Here is a 26,732-nt window from a genome sequence, read left to right as displayed (position 1 = left end):
TTAATGAATATGGTAAAGTTGCAGGATACAAAATTAATGCACAGAAATCTCTTGCATTCCTATACACTAATGATGAAAAATCTGAAAGAGAAATTATGGAAACACTCCCATTTACCATTGCAACAAAAAGAATAAAATACCTAGGAATAAACCTACCTAGGGAGACGAAAGACCTGTATGCAGAAAACTATAAGACACTGATGAAAGAAATTAAAGATGATACCAACAGATGGAGAGATATACCATGTTCTTGGATTGGAAGAATCAACATTGTGAAAATGAGTATACTACCCAAAGCAATCTACAGATTCAATGCAATCCCTATCAAATTACCAATGGCATTTTTTACGGAGCTAGAACAAATCATCTTAAAATTTGTATGGAGACACAAAAGACCCCGAATAGCCAAAGCAGTCTTGAGGGAAAAAAATGGAGCTGGAGGAATCAGACTCCCAGACTTCAGACTATACTACAAAGCTACAGTAATCAAGACAGTATGGTACTGGCACAAAAACAGAAACATAGATCAATGGAACAAGATAGAAAGCCCAGAGATTAACCCACGCACCTATGGTCAACTAATCTATGACAAAGGAGGCAAAGATATACAATGGAGAAAAGACAGTCTCTTCAATAAGTGGTGCTGGGAAAACTGGACAGCTACATGTAAAAGAATGAAATTAGAATACTCCCTAACACCATACACAAAAATAAACTCAAAATGGATTAGAGACCTAAATATAAGACTGGACACTATAAAACTCTTAGAGGAAAACATAGGAAGAACACTCTTTGACATAAATCACAGCAAGATCTTTTTTGATCCACCTCCTAGAGTAATGGAAATAAAAACAAAAATAAACAAATGGGACCTAATGAAACTTCAAAGCTTTTGCACAGCAAAGGAAACCATAAACAAGACGAAAAGACAACCCTCAGAATGGGAGAAAATATTTGCAAATGAATCAACGGACAAAGGATTAATCTCCAAAATATATAAACAGCTCATTCAGCTCAATATCAAAGAAACAAACACCCCAATCCAAAAATGGGCAGAAGACCTAAATAGACATTTCTCCAAAGAAGACATACAGATGGCCACGAAGCACATGAAAAGATGCTCAACATCACTAATTATTAGAGAAATGCAAATCAAAACTACAATGAGGTATCACCTCACTCCTGTTAGAATGGGCATCATCAGAAAATCTACAAACAACAAATGCTGGAGAGGGTGTGGAGAAAAGGGAACCCTCTTGCACTGTTGGTGGGAATGTAAATTGATACAGCCACTATGGAGAGCAGTATGGAGGTTCCTTAAAAAACTAAAAATAGAATTACCATATGACCCAGCAATCCCACTACTGGGCATATACCCAGAGAAAACCGTAATTCAAAAAGACACATGCACCCGAATGTTCATTGCAGCACTATTTACAATAGCCAGGTCATGGAAGCAACCTAAATGCCCATCAACAGACGAATGGATAAAGAAGTTGTGGTACATATATACAATGGAATATTACTCAGCCATAAAAAGGAACGAAATTGAGTCATTTGTTGAGACATGGATGGATCTAGAGACTGTCATACAGAGTGAAGTAAGTCAGAAAGAGAAAAACAAATATCGTATATTAATGCATGTATGCGGAACCTAGAAAAATGGTACAGATGAGCCAGTTTGCAGGGCAGAAGTTGAGACACAAATGTAGAGAATGGTCATATGGACACCAAGGGGGGAAAACTGCGGTGAGGTGGGGATGGTGGTGTGCTGGATTGGGCAATTGGGATTGACATGTATACACTGATGTGTATGAAACTGATGCCTAATAAGAACCTGCAGTATAAAAAAACAAACAAAACAACTAATACTAAACTTTCATTGGGTTATTTGTATGGAAATATGTTAATATAAATGTTTCAGACATTACATGAAATTTCTAAAAATCTTATATTTGTATTTGTATGGAAATATGTATGGAAATATGTTAATATAAATGTTTCAGACATTACATGAAATTTCTAAAAATCTTATATTTGTATTTGTATGGAAATATGTATGGAAATATGTTAATATAAATGTTTCAGACATTACATGAAATTTCTAAAAATCTTATATGTTCTGGTATAATGTTATAAGTAATAATCCTAGTTATTACTTTAAAATGTATATCTCAGAAATAACTAATTTTCTTGTCAACTGCATTATTATGAACTTTCATCAAATCTTTAACCGTGGTCATTTTTAAGTCTTTTGTCATTTACAGACAGTTCTGGGTGTACTCTGATGATTTTGCAAATATGTTCCTATAAAAGGGTTTCATCTTCAAGAAATTCATGGAAAAGACTCTGACAAGTACAGGTTTCTGGTAACTGACTGTACTGCTGAACTGAATGAATAAGCATTTTCAGAACTCTAATGAAAAACTGATGAACTCATAAAAGTGCTAACAAAAGATCAAGATGAAAAAAAAATTAATTACATGGGACTGAGTGAACTGATGAGGATGAGTATAATTTTTGTGACTTTCTGTCTGAATTTAAAAAAAAAAAAAATCCCACAAGGACTCAGAGGCAAAGAATATACAAATCAATTTTCACTGCAAAGTAAAGGAGCTGTTACAGTGGAGGATTACTGGACTGAATGTCAATATTATGACATAGTATGAGTGTGTTTCATGTTTGGTAATTGCAATCATTGTTGCTTTTGTTGTGGTCATCCATGTACAATGCTTGGTGTCAGTCTATTTATGTCTTGTAAAAATAAAATACAGTGTGTGTGTGTGTGAATAAAAAAAAAAAAAAAAAAAAAAAAGAAAAGTTGCGTTAAATATGCATAAATGAATATAAACTTTCATTGTTTCTAGTAGTAATTAGTTTATTTGCGTTTTTTAAGTATTCAAAAGCATACTTACAATGATACTTTTACATCTTATTTCCTATTTTTGAAACTCTTATTTTTTAGTCAATTTTATTAGTTAATATTTATGCAACAATGTTAAGAGTGGCAGTAGGCATATTTGTCAAGTTTCTGGCATTAATGGGAATAGTTCTACTGATTCATCATTTTGTGTGATACTAGCTTTTGGTTTAAAGTATATGTATGTATTAAAAGTTCAATGAAATATCCACCTATTTTCATTTAATTAAGATCTTAAAAACCAGAAACAGATGTTGACCTTTATCAAATGCTGTTACAATATCAAAGGAAATGATCATATTGTTGATCTTTTTTAAATCTATTAATGAGATAAATTATGTTAACATAATTTCTAAATAAGCCAATCTTGCATTCTTGGAATAAATTTACTGTCATGTTATTTTTTTCTTATATGCTTACTAAATGTTAATGGCCCAGGTCCTTGGACTCTTTAACCAATAGAAATTGATAAGAGGCCAGATGAGAATTTCAGGCAATGCTTAATCAGGGCTCATGCTGCAGCACAAGGGAGCGAAAGTGAGAAAAAGGTACCCTTGCCCACACCCGGAGAAGAGCTGCTTGGATCCTTACATGGGGTAACAATGAGGGTGGACCCATGGGCTGGGCAGGAGGCCTAACTTAGGTGGCCTGTCCATGCCCTTGGAGGTGCTGTGTGCAGGAATCATGTGCAGCTGCTTTTTGCTCCCAGCACCTCAAAAACTTGTAGTTTATTTCTGGCCTTTTTGTATCCTGTTGCTCATAATTGCTCCAGCTGTGCATGGTGTAGTTATTTTAGTCACTGATAGTTTCTTTGTATGTTATTGCTCAATGGAGACTTTTGTCCAGGTGCAAGCACTCCAGTAGAAGATACCAGGTCCCAGCCTATCTCAAATGGGTAAGGAACCAAATTCTCAAAATTTTATAACAATAGCCTTTTTCCTTAAGTGCCACAATTTAAAATCAACTTTAAAATTTCCCCAATCAATTTTGGCAAAAACTAGCAAAATATCATCACTTTGAATAAGCAGATTCATAACCAAGAATCAGGCAAAGCACTGCTAAGGGTATTCAAGAGAAATATAAGGTAGTATTAAGAAAGGATGTGTCAAGGGTCTGGAGAGATATTTGGGGTCCATTCCCCCAATTTATTTTTTCCACTGTTCAAGGTTTATTTATGCTTTTAGTTGGTATAACACTTAGATAGTTGGCTGAATTATTTATGTCGATTTTTCTTTTTTACATTACATGGCAATGTACACTATTCTGATACATATAGTACATAAAATAAGATTCTTTAGAACAGTTACACACAAGACATGCAATACTGGATTTATAATCAATCCCAGGATGTGACTAACTGGAGAAAAAAAAGTTGGACTTGGCATCTTGGCTAAAGGAACCAGCAGTTATATAACACAGAGTTAATACACATCTGGTTTGAAGGGCAACTGCAGCATCTGCAACATTGTCAGTGGTACCTCTTGAGGAAGCAGAACTATTTTACACGAACCAATTTAGGACCACACAAGATAAGTGCCATGCAGCATCAGGATAGAGCTGCAGAGTTTTATGAACCATTCCTATTGCTAAAGTTAGGAAATTGACGTTCTTCCTAGGCTGTCTTAACATTACTGCTTTAGTCACAGATTAGATATAAAGGACAATATGCACAACCTCCATTCCCAACTCTGGTAACTTCTCTACTCAAACCCTCTAAGGGCTCTGATTCTCACTTCAAGGAAAAACCAAAGACCTTTCAAAGACTTACACGACCCTATAGAGTCTGCCCACTAACCTCTGGGACCTCATTTCTAATGACCCTTTCCCTTCTCACTCCAATCCAGCCACACTCTGCAGATTCTAGAACACACCAGTATATCCCCACCTCAGAGCACTTATGCTTGCTGCTTCTTTTAACCTAATGGATGCCTCCTCATCTAACCCCATGTAACCTTCTCAGTGAGGCCTTCTTTTCCCACTCTTTTAAATGACCACCTCCCCTACCTACTCAGTAAATCCCACTCTCCTTGTCTGCTTTGTTTTCCATAATAGTGTTTACTTCCATTTAACATATTGTTTATCTTATATATTTGATTTATTTCTGTCTATGTACACTAGAATATAAGCTCCACGAGGGAAGAGATTTTTTAAATTGTTTTTATCACTGTTGTATGCTAAGGGCCTAGGAAATGTTTGACAAACAACTGGTGCTCAAAAATATCAGTTAATTTAAATATGAAGAATAAAATTTGAGGAGTATTATACTGAGAAAATTGAGAACTTAGAAGGTACATAATGAAAGAGAGATATTATAAGTTATTTTAGTATCTATATCTTTTTTGAGTATCTATATTTTAGCAGATTAAAAAAAATAAGAAAACACTGTGAACAACTTCATGTCAGTGAATTTTAAAACTGAGATGAACGGGAAAATTCCTAATAACATAAAAGTGCTAAAAAATGACTCAAGAAAAAATCTAAATTGTCCTATTATCCTTAAACAATTAGATCAGTAATTTAAGATCTGTCCACACAAAAAAAATAACAGGTCCATATAGTTTAACAGGCAAGCTCTGCCAAACTTTCAGGGAATATTCCTCCCAATCTTACAAAAAATCTACCACAGACAGAGAAAGTAGAAACACAATTAATTCTATGGGGCTAGAATAAATCCGGTATCAAAATCAGGCAAGTGTAGCTGGAGGATTCTGGGGAAATGGCAGCATAGGGGGCACTAGGAATCTGTCTCCCCACCTAGACAACAAATGCTACTTGACAAACTATCTGATGGAACTATTTGGGAACTCGGGAGTCTATCAAAACTCGCAACTTCCAGGAGAACCCCTAGATGGGAAACTGTGTCAATTTCAGTAAATTTTAGCTCTTAGCTCACCAGCAGCTACCCATCCCTCATAAACCAGCCCTAATGCAAACAGTCATGCATGAGTTTAAAAACACAGACAATGAAAGCAAAATCACAACAAGTGGGGCCAACCTAAAAAAGCTTCTGATAAAGATGTTTTAAAAAAAAAAAAAAAAGCTTCTGCGCAGCTAAAGAAACAATGACAAGAAGAAGCAACCTACAGAATGGGAGAAAATGTTTGCAATCTATATACCAGATACAGTTAATAGCCAAAATATACAAGGAACTCTTACAACTCAGTAGCAAAAAACCCAAAAATAATCTGATTAAAAAATGGGCAGAAGACCTGAATTGATGGTTTTTTGAAGGAAGACATACAAATGACCAACAGGTACATGAAAAGGTGCTCGATATCACTAATCATTAGTAAATGCAAATCAAAACCACAATGAGACATCACCTCACACCGGTTAGAAAGACCTTTATCAAAAAGCCAAGAGGTAAGTATTAGTGAGGATGTGGAGAAAAGGGAACCCTTTTCCCCACTGTTGATGGGAATGTAAATTGGTACACTATGAAAAACAGTATGGAAGTTCCTTGAGAAATCTGCAGGGCAGAAACACAGACACAGATGTAGAGAACAAACATATGGACACCAAGGGGGGAAAGTGGCGGGGGGTGGGGGTGGTGGTGTGATGAATTGGGAGATTGGGATTGACATGTATACACTGATGTGTATAAAATTGATGACTAATAAGAACCTGCTGTATAAAAAAATAAATAAAATTCAAAAAAAAAAGAAATTAAAAATAGAACTACCATATGATCCAGCAAATCCACCTCTGGGTATATACCCAAAAGAAACAAAAACAGGATATCAAAGATATATCTGTACTCCCATGTTCATTGCAGCATTAGTCACAACAGCCAAGACATGGAAACAGGCTAAGTTTCCATCCATGGATGAATGGATATTGAAAATGTGGTATATATACACAATAAAACAGTATTCAGCTATAAAAAAGAAGGAAGCCCCTGCCATTTGCATCAACATGGATGGATCTTGAGAACATTATACCAGGCGAAGTAACCTATTCTGGAAAAGACAAATCATGCATGATTCCACTTATATGAGGTACTTAGAGTAGTTAAAAGCATAGACAGAGGAAGCAGAATGAGGGTTTCCAGGGCTTGAGGGGAGGAAGGAGAATAGGGAGTTATAACTCTATAGGGTATAGAGTTTCATTTTTGCAAGATGAAAAGACTTGTGGAGATAGACGGTGGTGATGTTTGCACAGCAATAAGAATGTACTTAATATCATTGATATGTAAACTTAAAATGCTTAAGACAGTAAATTTTATGTGTATTTTATCACAATAAAAAAATGGAAAAAATTTTTGGAAACAATTCCATACTTTTTTCCTTTTTAACTATAGGGATTTAGGAGTTTATAAAGCAACTATGGATAATAAGTAACTAGTTCCATAGTCAGTAAGCGACATCATAAAGTGTGTATCATTTACCCAGGCTAGGTTCTAATACAAACTAAACCTGTGTAATGTTAGTACTTTTATAACTATAACTTTGAGTCAAAGCCCTCATTGATAGTTGCCTATGTGACTGTGTGATTGACAGACTCTAAATGCTTAACAATTACTTGAATTTTTATTGCTATGTAAAAAAAAAAAAAAACATTAAACAGTTTGGGGAAAAAAATCTCAAGTCTAAAAAAGGATAAGTACTGTCCAATACCATTCATGAGCAGAGATTTAAAATCCTAACAAAATAATAGCAAATGAATCCAGCAATATAATTAATATAAAAATTGTTTAGTCCAGAAAAGCATGGTTTCTTAATGTAAAAAATCAATTAATGTAATTCACCACAGTAACATATTAAAGAGGGAAAAATACAGAGGATCATCTAGACAGATGCAGAAAAGCACTTGATGAAGCTGAGCCTTTATTAATTTCTTTGAAAAAGTGTTCAAAGCATAATGAGGACATAGTAAAAGAACAAAGAAGCCAGCAGGAAGTAGCTGGCCAAATCGGGAACAATTCAAGCATCAAAGCAAATAATGAAAATAGTGGATTACATTGCAGTGAATAAAACAGATGCCATTTTTTCCTTGGACATAAGAGAAAAATTGATGAAAAATCTGAATAGGAGTGACACAAAAAAGTAAACACAAAGGGCCCATAAACATATGAAAAGATGTTCAACTTTATTGAAAACCAGAGAAAATGTAAATTAAGGCCATAAGATACCATTTTATACTCTCCAAATTGACAAAATAAAAAAAGATGTAGGACAACAAGAACTGTTATACGGGGCTTCCCTGGTGGCGCAGTGGTTGAGAATCTGCCTGCCAATGCAGGGCACACGGGTTCGAGCCCTGGTCCGGGAGGATCCCACATGCCGCGGAGCAACTAGGCCCGTGAGCCACAATTACTGAGCCTGCACGTCTGGAGCCTGTGCTCCGCAACAAGAGAGGCCGCGATAATGAGAGGCCCGTGCACCGCGATGAAGAGTGGCCCCCACTTGCTGCAACTAGAGAAAGCCCTCGCACAGAAACGAAGAGCCAACACAGCCATAAATAAATAAATAAATAAACCCAAAGTTTAAAAAAATAAAAAATTTATTAAATGAAAAATTAAAAAAAAAAGAACGGTTATACGTTACTGTTCAAAGTAGTCTAATTATCTCTGAAAAACAATGCAACATTAAATTGTGAAGTTGAACATGTATTTAATTTACCACCTGAAAATTCTACTACTATGTAAATACCCTAGAGAAACTCAATATATATTCCCCAGGAGGTATGTGTAAGAATGTACACCATTATACATAAAAGGAAAACACCTAAATGTCTTTCAACAAGAATATGGATAAATATATCATGCTTTATTTATACAATGGAAAACATAAAGCAAAGAAAATGTCTGAACTCCAGCAGCATATAAATTTCAAAAATCTGAGTGAAAACATACGTCTCACAAAAAGGAGAACATTTTATAAACCTTAAAAACAATACTAATATTTAATAATAAAAATATATTATTCAGGAATAAGTAGATGGTAAAGTCATAAAGGAAAGCAAGTTAATTATAATTTTAAAAGTCAGGATGGTGGTTATCTCCAAGAGAAGTGAGGGGATGTGTTCAGGACACACAAGGGCTTCAAAGTAATGACGGTTCCATTTTTCAATTGGAGGGTAGGCTCATGGTTGTTCATTTTAGAACTCTGTTCATAACTTCTCTATATGTTGTAAATGTCCTATTTATATGTATCAATTATTAGAGAATAAAAAAATATATGGCTGTAGTATAAACCCCGACAGTTGGGGATTTTTTCTTCTTCGTAATACAAGTGTCTGACTTAAAGCTTTTATTGCGATCCACTTGAAACATGGCTATCTCTTGAATAAACATATTGCCAGCCGCATGACTAGATAAAGGGTCAGGCCACCTGCCCCCACTGAGGCTTTGTTTTAGAGATCTTGGTTAATTTCAACAACTGACCTTTGGGCCAGTTTTTTCTCTTCCTGTGATTTAAACTCCTACTTGTATGTTTTAAATTCACCAAAAAAAAAAAAAAAAAAAATGAGCCCTCAAAATCCTAGGCCCCCATCCTGGACCCCAATAAAGGCGGAACTCCAGGGCATGCTTGTTCCCTAACTCTCCCATGCCTCCCCCCACACCCCACGACCTAACTGTGTGGTCCCAGGTGTGCTGTGTAATTTCCAGGTCCTGTAAGTAATAAACCTTGGTTTTTTTCAAAGTTTCCTGATAGTTATTGCTGAAGGGCATCTTGCAATCACAAGAACCACAAGTGCCTGTCCAACCACAACATTGTTATTGATAGGCTGAGACCAGCACAAAACAACAGCATGCTGTAATTACATTAAAATTATAGGAAAAAGAAAATATCAAAATTGTAAGAACTAATGACAGAGAGGACAAATGATTTTAAAAATCAATATTCATCAAAATCAACCATCCAGCCTTAAGACCTTTGCCCTGGTTATTTCATCAAACTAGAATATTCTTCTCCATGACATCTACTTAGCTGACTCCCTCTCCTCCTTCCAATCTTTGCTCCACTACCCCCTTCTCAATAAGACCTCCTCTGACCTCCTCATGTGACACCTCAATCTCCCATCCCTTGACACTTGGCCAGTCTGACCTCCTTGGGGTACCATGACTTGTCCTTTTCCATAGCCCTTACCACCTTCTAACATACTATATAATTTACCCATTTACTATGTTTATTATTTATCCTCTGTCTTCTTCCTCCACTCTTTTAGCATGTAATCCACATATACGCTGGGATCTTTGCAGTTTTATTCACTGATATGTCCCACATGCCTGGATAGTTTGTGCTCAATAAATGAATACTCCACTTCATTTTAACAGAAGGCTCCTGGATAATATACCATTCCATGTTTCTCTTTCACGAATTACCTCTTTTACTAATAATGTATAAGTTGGGCACAAACTCAAATCAGGTAATTAAATTTTCTGGGTGGCCTATTTAAAACAAGGTCTGTTAATTATATCACAGTTTTTGAATAACACTTGTTTTAGTTATGGAATTATGTCAAAACTAGTTGCAACCATGAATAAATAAAATACTAATCAGGAGTTTGTTTTAAGGTCCAGGTAAATGGGAAAAAAAAAAATTTAAAAACCATTACCATGTGCATAAAAATGATCTTCCGTAATTTGCATATATCAATGTATCCCACAACATATACTGCAAATAATGATGCAATCTGAAATTTAAAAAGTTATATTAAAAATTAAAATTATATATATAATGAATAGATTAAAAAATTAAGAAAAGATTATCTTTACTTTGCCTCAAATTTATATTTATATTGAAAGTAAGTTCTTTAGTTTCCCTCTTACCTGCTAATTTATTATTTATTATGGTCAATATATTAATATAGCACATATCGGTTGATTTTTCTCTTCCATTCACATCTCTCTCAATTAACCATGTAAATTATCTACTTTACGGATTATCCAAACAATACTCCTTTTAATGTCAGAGTGACTCTACTGCCAACATGTACAATTACAAAGTGCCTTGCTCAATCAAAAAATATAAAAATTTAATTATAACGTGACAATACATAATTGGGGAAGGTACATTAAACTAAAAAATAATTATATAATGCGTGTGTGTGTAAAAATACACTGAGTTCTGCTTGTTAATCAGTCTTTACGAGTATCTCCATTAGTGTTCTCTTTCATTTATACAAATATTCAAGTGTTGGGCATAATCAAATTTATCAAATTTCAAACTAGAAGTACTTTCACTACAAAGGTATTTTTAACTTTTTTAACAGTTTTGAAGAAAACTGTGTATGTATTTACCAAGGATTCTAAGAGTACTGGTGTTATTTATATGCATTAATTGATTATATGAATTAATTGATTAAATAATTTACCTCAGTAAAGTATAGAGAGGTATTATGTCAAACAATGCCTCTCCACCTTTCTTCATGGAAAAAGCAATTCAAATTAAATTCCACGCTTCTCTTACTACGCAAATATGGTTTAAACAAATGGCAAAACAGCTGAAACTTAAACATGTAACTTAAGTTCCATTCATCAAGTTTTTTGTCTCCAAATAATCTACAACAAATTTTCCCAGTAGCAAGAAAAACAAGGTCTCCCTTGACCCAGATTTCTCCATGGGGAACATGGCACTGCTGAAGGGTGACAGATATGACACAGTAGCTGTGGAAAAGTGTGTTGTTATTCAATGTAAGCCCGAAAGAGGGGCACAGTACTGCCTACCCTCACTCCATGCACCTCCCCCCAGTTCCTCCCCTCCCCTGCCAAAAAAACAAAAAGCAGGCCATCTCCACTAAGTGAAAGGATAGGAACTCTCCCTTTCCACTCCAGGGGCTAAGCAATACACAGCAGGCCTACAGGGTAGCATCTTAAGGAGTGACCCTCAGGGACATTTTAAACCAGAAACATTTAAAATGTCCTCAAACTAAAGAAGCCAAAGGAGTCTAAAAGATAAGATCAAAGAAAGAATGAAGTACAAATGGAGCCTCTTTAAAAAAAAAATGATAGAAGCAGCTAACTTGATGTCTTAAGTAGCAGGTAATGTGTTAAGACTCTTACATACCTGACCCCATCTGATCCTAATCACAACCCAATACAGTAGGGTCTTTCATTTTATCTACTTCATAAATGAGAAAACTGAAACTAAGAAAAGTTATGCAGTTTGTCCAACTCAAGCAGCCAGTGAACAGAGTTAGGACTCAAATCCAGGTCTGACTTCATTTCTCAAGCAAGACATCTCAAAGAACATTAAAAAGCAACTCTTATACTGCTTTATATGCATATGAATATGGCCAGTATAAGAAAGAAGTAGAAACAGTGGTGGCAGGGAGAAATGAGCACACATTTTACTCCCTCTCTCAACAAGCGACCTTTACCTTGCTTTATAGACCTCTATTTGAAGGGAAAGAGACAGACAAGAGTATGTGGAAAGATGATAAATATATTACAGGCTGGTAAGGGAGTTATATAAAACATAAATTGTTTAGCTATTTTTCCTATGTTATCCTATGTGTATTTATCCTGTGTGTAAGAAAGTCCACTATTATTCACAAAAACATTTTACTTAAGATAAATACTACAGTCTCCTTAAGAGAAATACTTAATGTTATAACACTAGTTCTCTTTTAAGCAAACTAATATTTAAGAAAAAAGATAAGCATTCTTATAAACGAGTTCAATAAATGCATTCTACTAGTAAGTAAATAATTAACACCCATTAATAAGTAAATCATATATTTCCCTACCCCGAAATTTCTTTCAAAATATGGACTAAAAAACTTTTTAGGACTTAGAATCATATAACATCTCAGTTCCATAATTTTAGACAAATGAGTTCTCATAATCAAGCTCACTAAGCTTAATTCGTTTTAAAAATATAAGCACCTTACCTGAGTAAGAAGTACAAACTGAGCAAACTGCCATGGAAGCATAAAAAATACATTGGAAATGCAGAGTGCAATCAAGCTTCCTCTATAAAGTTTTGTAGCCCTTAAAAAGATAAAATAAGTAAGTTTAACCAGAAAATAGTCTAGCTTGGCTCCAAACCACTGCAAATTAGAATCTCTAAACATGATCTGGTTATAACATAAACCAGATATAAAATGAACCAATGGATTAGAAATTATACCTCCTGACACTAAATTACAACAATTTCCTATGAAAAGTAAATCCCCAATATAACTGTAAAAAACAAAGCTTTCCAAGGAGAGAGAGGGCATCTAGGTCAGTGTATCCATTGAGATTTTTCAAACTATATTTTGGTGAATTCATAACCAAACATATTTAAAGCTGCATTCAATAGATTCATTTGGAGAGACAAACGATGTCTATGAAAAAATCACAGAAGTAGCAGATTCTAAGTGCTAAGTATTCTGCAGACAAGCAAGCAAGTATTCAGGATACAGGCTGAGCAGCTGAGGGAGGTTTTGTGGAGGATACAGGAGAAAAGTTGGGTCCTGCACAGGTAGGACACAGAAAAGAGGCAATGGCAGGGGCCCTTCTGGAGTCACATTTAGAGGCTTCGCTTTGGTCCTGACTTGTAATGCAAGGGATTTTTAGGAGGGTGAGGTGATTTTATCTCTCATGCTAGTTTTAAGAAGTACTTTTCTCCTAAATCAGGGAGCCAGTGTGAAGCCCCCAACATGCCTAACATCTTCACTGTGGCTGGTATTAGGTGATTTATACAAAATTGAATTTCTAAAAATACTTAAAATTCAAAATTGGACAAAACCAATTTGTTAGGATAAAATATCTTTCTAACCTTATTTGTAATGATGTTTAGCATTAGGAAAAGTCTATTCTAGCTTTATAACAGTATCCTTAGTACCTGCAGCCCACATGAACATTGCTCAGCCTCTTCCTGGCTCACTCAAGGCATTCACCTCTCCACCGCCCCACATCATGAGATGTCAACTCTAGGTGGAAACCGAGAACTAGAGGAAATGGCTGCTCTGCCAAAGAGAGAGAATTCAGTAATAAAGATGAAATATCAGAAGACTTAAATGACCACTAGAAATTAGGCTGTCATCCTTCAGAAGAAAGGTAAGAAGTTTACCATGACTCTAGGAAAGGAGGATGTGCTTTTCCCCAGCAAAAAGGACTGCAGTTGCCAAGAAAGCAGAAGGAAGATGTCAACTAGAGAAAAACAAAGAGAATGATAAAAGCCCTTGAAGGAAGGAAATTCCCTTACCCAACACTTTTTTATAAAAACCAAAAGTAAAGACAAGAATGAGGAGGTGGATAAGGCTGAAATGACAATGATTAGGAGGCTAAAGAAAACATAAAGAGCTTATCACAAAAGCACCTGACAAACAAGACAAAAGATCCTAACAGAAAGCAGTCCCTGAAGCCAAGAAACAGGAGTTGGAGTAGCTCCACTGTGGTCAGCAGAATTATAGCCTCCAAAGAGGCCCACTACATGGCAAAGGGGAATTAAGGTTACCAATCAGCTGACCTTCAAATAGGGAGATTATCCTGGATTATCCAGGTGGGCCCAATGTAATCACAAGGGTCCTTAAAGTCAAAGAAGAAGGTTGGAGTAAAATGACTGCTAAGAACTCAATCCACCATTGCTAGCTTTGAAGATAGAGGGGGCCACAGGTCAAGGAATGCAAGCAATCCTCTAGAAGCTAAAAAAGGCAAGAAAACTGGTTCTTCCTTAGACTCTCCTGAAGAAGTGCAGCCCTGCTGACACCTCTATCTTAGGATTTCTGAGTTACAGAACTGTAAGATGTAACATGATAAACCTGTTTGTGGTGATTTGTTAGAGCAGCAATAGCAAAGTAGCAGAACCTTCTACAGTCCACCTCTCGGGATGGATTAAAGGAAGCAACACTTAGCAGGTGGCGCAGCACCATACACGGCTGCTCAGATCACAGCACATCAGCAAGGGAATATGAGAAGAATCAAAAGTTTGCCATCACTGGATTTAAGACAGAAGCAGAGGTAGAAGAAAAGCAGAAAGTAGAGATTGATGGGCAGTCCACTGCTTGCACTGTATTGGAGAAAAAAGCCAAGATCAAGAACGCGGATGTGGAAACACAGCATGTGCAGTGATGAATCACACTCATACGGCACAACACTTCCTCCTGAAGTGTTTGAGAAGAAAACCTCTATCAAAGTGCCCCAGAACTAAAGGTTATGAATTCAGAGTTCATCTTATTTGAAGATGCTAAAGAAGTTCTAATTTTCATAATAAAAGAGGAATTTAAGGGACAGCAATCAGGCTGGAGTTGCAGAGACTTTAAAAGCTAATACAAAAGCTGCCACCCATCCCACATTCTGTGAAAGGCTGGTCTAAAAACCCTACATAAGAGACAAAGCCACGTAATGGCTCTGTTCCTGTTGAGATCATCACGGGAAATAGAACATTCAAAGGGTTTGATGTAACAGACTTCAACCAGTTCTCCTGAATTCTGCAGATCACTGAAAGGAGTTCTTAGTCTGGGTCATCTTCAGATTTTCATCATGCTTTGTTCTGTTCTTTCATACACCCCGTTTTGTTTTATCTTCACCCTCTGAAACAAGGCAGCATCAATCTAGATTCAATATCTGTCAACAGAGAGGGGAGGGAACAGTTCTCGGTCTAACTCTCTCCACTCTTGTAGTGAGAAACATGGGAGGGCTCAATCCAATCCTGAGTTTCTAGCAGGAATTATCCTAGCATACCTTTGTCTACTCAGGTGGTTTCTTTCTACCCCTACTATCCAATTCTCAGGGATGCTAAACAAACACAGAAAGAAGAACTACATGTATTAATGTACCTGACCACACCTATTCTATGAACCGTTCTTTGCTTTGAAGGGCTATAGCTTATGGGATACACCCCACTGCCACCAGCTTTCCCTCTTCTTTCTATTTTTGGAGGCTGCTGTGGTGGCAGAAAATGGCTTGGGAAAGTAGAGATGGCAGAACAAGTGGAAGCAGATTTGCTGCTCCTCGAGCAGTACCCGTGGACCACTAATTAAAGGAAAGAAGACTAAAAGGCAGATCAAGAAAATGTTTTGGGTAGTAAATATTTTGAAGTTATACTCTTAAAACCCCTTTATGAATTCAACCTAGCAACTGCATCAACTTAATTATTTTATTACACTTTTTATACTGGAAGTTTAAAAAATTCTAGCTTAAGTTATTCAATGCAAAACAAACAAACAACAACTACTAAAGATAAGACAAAGTTACCTGAGAATATGAGTCACAAGCAACATCTGAAGTACAAGGAACGGATACGAGAAGCTTTCGCGGAGAGGAGGTGTCCACATCACACGGGTACACTGAAAAAAAATTCATATAGTGTATGGTATCTTTGCCAAAATTGTTGAGTAAGACATACCAAGCGAAAGCTGCTATGAAGTTTTTTCCACAACTTAATGGTGTGCTGGAAAACAAGCTACTAACTTTTCTACCAAGAGCAAAACTGGAAGATACACATGGCATAAGATCTTGAGCAACAGTAACATCATGAATTGTCAACAACGAAGTCCTAAAAAACTTCAACTGTAGCCTAAAAGGAAAGTAGGGAAAGCACCAGCAAGAAAATGTTCTGCCAAAAGTAAAAACACTACATTTGAACTGGTTTTGAAAATGAACTATAGTTTGTCTTCTTTCCCATGAATTTCAGCAAAACTATCCATAACCAATATTTCAAAACTCCCTGTGGTCATCACTGTTAGTATTTTTATTGACAATGCTGCTTAAAAGGAGCACTCCATCTTTGTTTTTACTTCTTCTTTGACCAAGCCACCCTGGGCTGCAATATTTAAAAGCGGCACTGGGGATCAAATAAGATAACAAAAGTCCTAAAATAGTTAAGTAGCAACCTTTCTGAAAAGCTTACTTTAGACTTAATTAAATAATGCAGTATCCCAGTTTTAGACTCCATCATGTTTCTGCATATATACTATATTAATAAGTCCACCTTTCAATTTAAAGAAAACTGCACTGGATTAAATGTGAACAATTTGATATTACTACGACTAAGCTAGTCACACTAGAAGAAATCATTACATCTTTCACGTCAAGCAGGGCTACTTTAGAGACTATATAGTATTACAAAGACCACAGTGGAAATAAGTCTTTCCTTTATTTTAGCTCTACCTCAGACTATTAGATATTTCTTCTACTGCTATAGAAAGTTTGAGCCAATTTATTCCTCTTTTTTAACCAAAACTCACCATTCTCTATGAAATTAACATAAATATCTATTTATAAATGAACTGTACATACAAGAGAATATGAAAAGATTGAAAAAGTCTTTAAAAATGTATATTTGTTGTTACTGAAATGCAAATTTAAAAATCTGTTAGTTTATTAGATTAACTAGAGATTTCAGTATGATTGACAGTAGAGATATACAACTAAAATTTATAAGGCTACCAATCTCTATGCAAAAACCAAAAAGAAAATATTTAAACTATGTAATACACAATTTGAAAACTTTCTTCATACAGACTGTTCACCCATATTTATTTTGTTACCAAATACAACTATGTTGTCATCTCTTAGAAATTCATTTCTCTTAATAGCAGGAGTCACAGTTTGCTAAAACTTGATTACATCCTCTGTAAAGTAAGGATAAGAAGGCTCACTTATAAATTAGTAACAAAGAGCAAGGTTTTCTCCTTCTAAAAAGTTAAGAGTGAATGAATTCATATATATGTGAAAGTGCTTCTTATTGTTTCTCCAATAACACAGGGTGCTTTACTAGATCTGGTACTAACATAATTGCTGCTCCAGATGACACCATATAATATGAGAATAGTACACAGATTTGTTTTAATCATACCTTAAGTTTCAACAAATAAATATTTTTTATTTAACTATAATTTTAAATAGAAAATAAAAATCTATAGTTCTCTCTATAGTTCTCTTTATAGGTTCAAATGTAAGAATGAAAGGAGGAAATATACACACGTGAACTGCTTCAAAAAGGGTTACACAAATGTATTCTATTCTCTGAACAAAGAATAAGAAATCCTTTAATTGTGAAAGTAAACTCAATAAAAAATCTTACACTGTTTTAACTGTCATCATCCACTAAATAATTTTTAGCACACATTTCATAGCACTGAATAATACTGCAACATAACACTGCCTAGATATTGATGGCAACAGGCTTTTAATCTATTTTCTGCTTGGTGAAGGCTGAATTTTTTAATCATGTACTCAAACAAAAATGAAGAATTTTAGCAATAAACAGCTTCATTTTTCAACCTCTACTTTCAAATAGTTTACTTATTCTATTAGAGATCTAGCATAATCTAATTGATTTCTCTTCACAGTTTAAAAATAGGAATAGAACTGACTAGTCAATTATAAGTTATAGTTAGTATCAAACAGATCATGTTTAAGGCTTGTTCAAGAGTTTTAACTAGAGTTAACCTTTGTAGGATCAATTGTAACTTGTTGGTATAATGTTTGGGTTTAAAACAAATTATCCCACCTCTGACTGCTGCACTGCTATGTTAGCTATAATATTGCTTTGAACACTATACTTACAAGCGATTCCACAAAAGATTTCTGACCACCATGGGTTTGGCTACTCTTCTTCTGAGAATGGTGCAGGTTTAAGGATTCAACTATCCAGATATCAACCATAATAATGCTAGGTGCAACAGCTATCGTTTGAACATCTTCTATCTGATGTTACTTAGAGCAGTCCCATTGTTTAGGTAGACCCTTAGCTTGGCATGGGCTTTGTGAGGCTGACGGGACTGCACCTTGATAATAAGTCAGGTAGCTTTCTTGGAGTTTGTCTCTTTCTGTACCATGTACTGACATGCTGCCCAAATAACCAGTCAGTTACAATTTGAATATGTAATACAATTTTGGCTCACATGAAAATTAATGTTTCAGTGATGTATAATTGCTATTATTAAGCTTTACCATCTTAATAAAGAATTTCTACTGGTTCTATGAAAAGAAACATTTACCTTTTTTGTCTCTGAACTTCTAGGATATCACCATATCCTACCATAAAGTTTGCATAGAACTTCTGTGAAATCAGTCAGCTTTGTTGGATAAGCAATAAATTACATCTTCATGACTCTATCCTTTATAGCAATGACGCAACCTGACCATTCCTTACTTATTTAAAATATAAAAAGCTGACAAGATGTTATCAATATCAACTCTACCACCTTTACCATGTGGTTGTAAACTAAACTTCTCAAGGTTATCAACATAATTAGAATTCTGTATACAGTATTTCTGAAGGTATTTGTCAAGATACAAAGGCAGTATAAACATAAACTGAAACAAATGATTCTAACTGTATTAAATGGTAACATAACAGAGAAGCAAAAATAATCTAGGTATATTTTGAGCTGTTTTACTTTTGAACTCTGTACCCCCTTAGTAGAATATAATCTTAGGAAAAAAAAGAACAGCAAAGAAATCTTAAACCTTACTTAGTAGGTTTGTTATTGGTAATCATAGTGTACTAATTCTGAAACGATTTTGTGTATATTATAGAATAAAGCAAGTAAGTAAATACATTTAGATTGTGGGGAGGGAGGAGATACAAATATGGAATGGGAGAAGGCAGGGTTTATACTACTAGATTACTAGATTAGAATTATTGGAGGAATCAGTATGAATTAATGATTTTTGCTAAAAGGAGCTAAAAGTGATTACATCCAAGCAGTAATAAGCATATCAAGCACCCCACTTGTGGTCTCTAGTTACCATTTTCCACTAACAGGATCCAAGATTCCTTGGAAAATAGCTGATTCCACATCTGGGGGCAAGACAGTACGAGGTGATCTTGAAACACCTTTTTGTGCAAGAAAGTAAGTGTTGAAAGAACACTGAGGACATATCAAAAGGGCAGAGAAAATACACATACACACACACACATTTGTTAGGAATTAATCTAACAAAAAATTTGCAAGACATAAAACATTGCTGAAAGAAATTGAAGAAGATTGATATAAATGAAAGAATACCTATGTTTATAGATGGGAAGATCTGATATATTTAGAATGTCACTTCTCCCTAAATTGATCTAGAGATCAAGGCAATTATAACTAAAGTCCTAGCAGGTTGTAAATCTGTTGGGGGAAGGAGGAATCATGGAAAGCTGATTCTAAAATTTATATGGAAATACAAAAACCTGGACTAGCTAAAGCAACACTGGAGAACAGAGTTGGAGACTTTTTACTACCAGATATCAAACTTTTAAAGCTACGATATTTAAGATAGTGTGATACTGGCTTAAAGATAAATAGAAAAATGGAACAGATTTGAGAGTCTAAAAACAAATCTACAAATATACAGTTACTTGATTAATGACAAAAGCACCACTACAATTCAATGGGAAAAGAATGGTCTTTTCAACAAACAGTACTAAGTTAATTGGATATTCAGATTGGGGTGAAGAAGCAGTGAAGAACAGGGAGGAAGCAGAGAGAAGTCACAATCTCACACAGTGCTTAGCTTCCAGGAACTTGCTGAAGTCGAATCCAGTGATGGACTGAAACTAAAAAGCTAAAACTTGACCCCCTCCAAATTCAATTGCTGCTAAGATCAAAGAGATCATGCCCTGGGCTGAGCATATGGGAAACTGGAGATTGAGCCACAGAGCAGAAATCTCCTTAATTCATTTGAAACTGGAGGTAAACTAAAACAAATTAAAACCACAGCCCTGCCCAGCTTAGCAAGACTCATGGTGGGATCAAACTGCTCAGGCCCTTACCCTACATGCCTGACACAGGAAAAGATAATCCCTCTCTGGGAAAAAAACAAGCAAAAACAATTATCTAGTTCAGGCTTTATCATTCTTTTATACAAAATGTCTTGCATAAAAGAGAAATCTATGAGACATGCAAAATACAAAAATATAACCCACAATCAAAAGGTAAATTCTAGTTAAATCCACAGATAACATGAATGTTGGAATTAGCAGACAAGGACGTTAAATAACTATAATAATTAGGTTTAAAAATTTACAGAAAAAGATGGACAGAATGGGTAAACAGACAAGAATTTTCAATAGAGAAATGGAAGCTCAGGGAAACAATGAAATTCTAAAATTGAAATTTATAATATCTAAAATAAACAAGTCACTGGATGGGCATTAAAGCAGACTGAATATCAGAATAAAATACCAATGAACTCAGGGATATGGCAAAATAATATATCCAAATAGAGACAAAGAGAGAAAAAAATGAAAAAAAAAAAAAAAAGATGGGGCTTCCCTGGTGGCGCAGTGGTTGAGAATCTGCCTGCCAATGCAGGGGACACGGGTTCGAGCCCTGGTCTGGGAAGATCCCACATGCCGCGGAGCAACTGGGCCCGTGAGCCACAATTACTGAGCCTGCGCATCTGGAGCCTGTTCTCCGCAACAAGAGAGGCCGCGATAGTGAGAGGCCTGCGCACCGCGATGAAGAGTGGCCCCCGCTTGCCACAACTGGAGAAAGCCCTTGCACAGAAACGAAGACCGAACACAGCCATAAATAAATTAAAAAAAAAAAAAGATGAAGAGAGTATCAAAAAGCTGTGGGATAACATCAAAAGTTGAACATACATGGAATTAGAATCCTCGAAGACAATAAGAGAGAGATTGGGGAAGACAAAATATTTGAAGAAAAGATATTTGCTAAAAGGTTTCCAAAAACTGATTTAAAAAAAAAAAAAAAAACCCATGGAACAAAGATGTTCAGTGAAACTTAAGCAGGATACATACAAAAAAGACCAAATTTAAGTTCATCACCATCAAACCAATAAAAATCAAATATAAAAACAAAGCTTTAGGGACTTCCCTGGTGGCGCAGTGGTTAAGAATCCACCTGCCAATGCAGGGGACACAGATTCGATCCCTAGTCAGGGAAGATCCCACATGCTGTGAAGCAACTAAACCTGTGAGCCACAACTACTGAGCCTGCGCTGTAGAGCCCGCGAGCCACAACTACTGAAGCCCGTGCACCTGGAGCCCGTGCTCCACAACAAGAGAAGCCACCGCAATGAGAAGCCCACGCACCACAATGAAGAGTAGGCCCCTGCTCACAGCAACTAGAGAAAGAAAGCCTGCACGCCACAATGAAGACCCAATGCAGTCAAAAATAAAATTAATTAATTAATTAATTTAAAAAAACAACAACGACAAAAAACAAAAAAAACAAAGCTTCAAACCACCACAGAAGATACACATTACATTCAGGACAACAATAATAAGAGTGACAGATGACTTATGAAACAATGGAAGCCAGAATACAAAAGAATGACACTTAAAGTGCTGAAAGATAAAGCTTTCAATCCAGAATTCTTATCCAGCAAAAATATACTTTAAAAAAATGAAGGCAAAACAAGGATGTTTTTAGAAAGGCAAAAGCTAAGAGAACTTATGGGCAGCAGATCTTCACCACAATGCTAAATAAAGTTCATAAGACTGAAGAGAAATTATACCAGATGGAAACCCAGATCTGCAAGAAGAAATGAAGAACACCACTGAAACCCAAACTAAAACGTCCAGTTATTAAAGATGACTAAGAATTAACTAGGCACAGATTAGGAGATACAGGGGGAGGGAAGTATGCAGGGCTAGGAAACAGCATGTGCAAAGGCCCTGAGGAAGGAAAAGGAACAGTCCTTTCTGGGAACTAGAGAAAGGAAGGACAGCAGGACTGAGGCAAAAAGAAAATGCCCTGGAGTGGTGAGACGCAAAAAGGGTCAGGTCACGAAAGATGTTGCGGCTAGTTTTCTACTACATTAGAAGCTAGTTTTCAAATCTACATCAACAGATTCATTTCTAGCTAAGACTAGCACACTCTCTGTTTTTGGACTTTTGGAGTTAATGTAAGTTTCACAAATAGGCACACCACTCAATAGCCTGAATAAATAACACATCTTGCACTTACACTATTGTCCAAATTAATGTAAAAAATATTTAAATCATGTCCCTCTTCTGCAGGTAACCCTCCATGGCCTTTCCATGTGCTCCAAATGAACTTTACAATGACTGACAAGACTACAGAATCGGCTCCTTCCACACGCCACCTCCCATCTTTCACTGTCTGGCCTTATCCCTTCCACTCCCTGCTCTTCCACAATGGCCTCCTTGCTTCTCCCCAAATAAACCAGTACTCCCCCACATTAAGCAGAAGATTGTCCCACCGTCACATGATTATCCACAAGGACAGGGGTCTTTGTTTTACTAACTGACACATCCCCAGCATCTACAAGTCCTGACATACAGTAGGACCTCAATATATGTTGTTTTAATTGAGTTGAATAAACAGAAGACTCAGAATAAATATCCTGGCCAAAACCTTACCATCGTTAGAAAGGAAAGCAAGGAAGGGAGGAAGGGAGGGAGGGAGGAAGGAAAAGAAATTAATAGTCAAAAATTGCAGAAAAATATTGCATTTAGTTTTTTTTTTTAATGTACCCATCTAAATGATTTAAAAGCTAAACAAAATTGTTAGCTTTCATCTTAGCAATAATTCTCAACAGGGACAGAATCAACATTTAATTAAAAAGCTTAATAAGTGAAAACATCTGCATAATTTTTATTATGAAATATATAACCTCAATATTATTGATCATTACTATGAGCAATTAATAGCTCTTTTATTGTGTTTTCACATTTTTCAGATTTGAAGGTTTTAAATTTGTTTTAAATAATTTGATTAACCATTTACACTACATAATTTGCAGTTCTTTTATTAAAGCAAATACTTTCCCTTGTAAAATCATCTGAGAAAAAAATATTTTAAAAAGTACATCTTATACTATCTTGGACTCAAGTACAGAGCAAACTAAATAATGGAAATAGAAAAAAGCAGGTAACAATTCACAACTATTTTTTGGCACATAAACCACTCACTCACATGATTTAAATAACTCTTCTAAGAAAGAAGGGTACCAATTAGAAACTGTCTAGAAATTCCAATGAGGCCAACACTGATTCTCTGGAAAAGTTCACTAAATGCATGAATGGGTATTATCAGAGTAGATGCTTCCCCCCCCCCTTATAAAAACTATGTACTTTAGGCAACATTTTTAAAAATCAGAAGAAAACAAGGGTCTGAAAATCATACAATCTGAAAACCAAAATAAATATAAACTTATAATAAAATAGTTTTTAGTTACTTGAGTTCTCACGATTATTTTACCCAAAACTGCAGTTTATGTTCTAAATTTTAATATGTCATTACTCAAAATGGTTACTTTTCTACTCTAAAGCTATAGTTACTGATATAAGTACAATTATCTACTTGACTAATTCAGTAAAACCAGAATTCTAATTCTAATCTCATTTAGTTTACCTTTTCTTTTTTTTTTTTTTTTTATTTTAATTAATTATTTATTTACTTATGGCTGTGTTGGGTCTTCGTTTCTGTGCGAGGGCTTTCTCTAGTTGCGGCAAGTGGGGGCCACTCCTCATCGCGGTGCGTGGGCCTCTCATTATCGCGGCCTCTCTTGTTGCGGAGCACAGGCTCCAGACGCGCAGGCTCAGTAGTTGTGGCTCACGGGCCTAGTCACTCCGCGGCATGTGGGATCTTCCCAGACCAAGGCTCGAACCCATGTCCCCTGCATTGGCAGGCAGATTCTCAACCACTGCGCCACCAGGGAAGCCCTAGTTTACCTTTTCTTAAGTGGAAAGTGTTCCCTAAGCATGTTTCAGTGTACCAAGTAGCTGAAAAGTATCAAAAAAAAAAACTATCAACCTGAAAAATGAACTGAATTGTCTGAATTTCATTGTTAAGAACTGAAAGGACTTTGTCAAAAATGATGTTCATGCTACATGAGTATCAAAATTATTAGAAAAATGTAAGATCAGGAATTAACAACCTCTAATTTACACTGAGAGTATTTCTGTTTAAGAGACAGTAGTATTTAAAACTGTGCCTTGGCTTCAAAATTTTCAACAGTCCCTTTCCTCTCAAGATCTCATTGTGAACACTCAATGTTCCTTTCTTCCATTGTTAAGCAGTTATTTCCTGTTTCTTAGGTCATTCTCACAGATCTGTGCTTCCAAATGGTTTATGGTCCAACCACGGCACTGAGCAGCATCCACAGTCAAAAAGAGCCAAATAATTCTTTTTTTCTTTGCTCAAAATTCAGATCAAATCAATTAATTGATGTAGTATTGCAATCATTTGTCAAATGCTCTAATCCATAAAGCTTTAAATTTCTGTGATTCTAAATACTAAGCATGTGTTAGTTCAATTTCCATCAGTAATTCACTGAATAATAAAAAATTCAACCTTGAGTCTACAGTTAAGTTTTTGCATGACTACTCTTAGAGCTTTGTAACATGTGCATATTCAAATGCTGTAGACACTTAGTGTAGAAACACATAAAAGGAATGAGTTACTTCACACAAAGCAACCTGACCTTTTCTTTCCCTTCATGCAAAACTTACCATGACAGAAAACTGGACAGAGATATATTACTAGAAATTCATTTACAACTATAATTAATTTTGTGGAAGGATTTCACAGGCATCTTGAACTTACATTAAAATTTAATCTAAAATAAGTTACCACTAATAATATAAACAATTATGCAAACTAATAATTACTTAGCAGTAACTGTGTGTCAAACATTGTTCTAGGCACATTACACATATGAACGCATTTAATCTCCCCAATAATCCCATGAAATGGATAACATCATTATGCCCATTTACAAAGAGGAAACTAAGATGAGACTTAAATGGCTTGCCTAGGTCACTCAGTCACTAAATGGCAGAGCCAGGATTTGAACACAGTAACCTGGATCCAGAGTCTATGCTTTTTACAATGCTGTTCTCTTTGGAAAGGCCTTGGATACGTGAAAATTTACAGATACAATAAAATATTCTGCAAAGGATACTCAAAAGTATATTAAAGTTTAATATAAATGCATTAAACTAGAAACATACGCTATAGCTCCTACATCAAAATGTTACCCCGACACAGGAAGTTAATGGATACGTGGCTAGCTTATTTGCGTCATAGTTAAAACACAGTGTTAAATTATACATAGACTTAACACAGACCCACTATTTCTTCATGCCACTAAGAGATGTATCACATAAAAGATATAATGGTCATGAAAAGTTAACTAAAGATAAGTGCTAGTGTTTAAAAAAATGAATCAAAATAAGATCAAACATTTAAAGAATGCTACTATAGATTACATTTAAAGAAATTAAGGAAGAAATTTATATTTCTATTAGTAAAATCTCCTAAAATTTTAAAAAATACTTGACTGACTACCTAAAGAAGAAACTCATATTTCTAGAAGTAAAATTCCCTAAAGATTTTGAAAATATTTGTTGACTACCTACCTCTCCGTGATTGAAAAAGAAGCACAACACTGTGACCAGGCCTCCTAATCGACTGCCGCTGGAAAAGAGAATAAGAAAATGTAACTTGAATAATAGAAAGCAGGTCAATCCTAATAAAACCTTGAAATAACAGAGCATGATAATCTGCCAGTAGTACAAAAAGTTTTAGCCACACTAGAACTCTACTACACTTATTTACAAAACAGCTTATTTCCTCTAAGGTAACATTAGTCAAAACAAGTTTTATTTTTTAAAAAATCATTTTCCATCTTCAAAATGTACAGAAAAACACAAACTGACAAGAAATAAAAAATTCTTAATAGTCATGTTACTGTGCGTCATGCAACCTGACCTTTCTTTTTCTTCTTTTTTTTTTTATCCTTTAGTACACATATTAATTTGTGTCCCTCAGCATTTCTCAAAGTATTTTTCTTGGCATATAATATATATTCAGAAGAGGGGATGGGAGCAAGTACAGAAAAGTGCTTAATGGTCATAAAGCTGGAAGTCATCACACTGTCTCCTGCTCTTGGAAATTCACAAAGCATGTTAGCACATTAAAGATTTAATTAGTTCACTATTTCCCAAAC

At 35.5% G+C, this 26,732-nt stretch overlaps 1 protein-coding gene across 2 annotated transcripts in view; it reads right to left on the bottom strand.

Moving 5' to 3' along the window:
- Positions 1-26,732, bottom strand: part of DPY19L1 (dpy-19 like C-mannosyltransferase 1) — a 103,950-nt gene that overhangs the window by 39,954 nt on the left and 37,264 nt on the right. For both annotated transcript variants that reach the window (XM_036863313.1, XM_036863314.1), the window contains exons 7-10: positions 26,143-26,200; positions 16,050-16,141; positions 12,758-12,857; positions 10,481-10,558 (exon numbers count right to left, since the gene is read on the bottom strand). In XM_036863313.1, coding sequence (XP_036719208.1) covers positions 10,481-10,558; positions 12,758-12,857; positions 16,050-16,141; positions 26,143-26,200 — 328 coding nt within the window. The remainder of the gene's footprint in view (positions 1-10,480; positions 10,559-12,757; positions 12,858-16,049; positions 16,142-26,142; positions 26,201-26,732) is intronic.

This window comes from Balaenoptera musculus, chromosome 9 (assembly GCF_009873245.2).
Source record: "Balaenoptera musculus isolate JJ_BM4_2016_0621 chromosome 9, mBalMus1.pri.v3, whole genome shotgun sequence".
In the NCBI taxonomy this organism is placed as follows: domain Eukaryota; kingdom Metazoa; phylum Chordata; class Mammalia; order Artiodactyla; family Balaenopteridae; genus Balaenoptera; species Balaenoptera musculus.
This window is presented reverse-complemented; position numbering and strand designations above follow the sequence as displayed.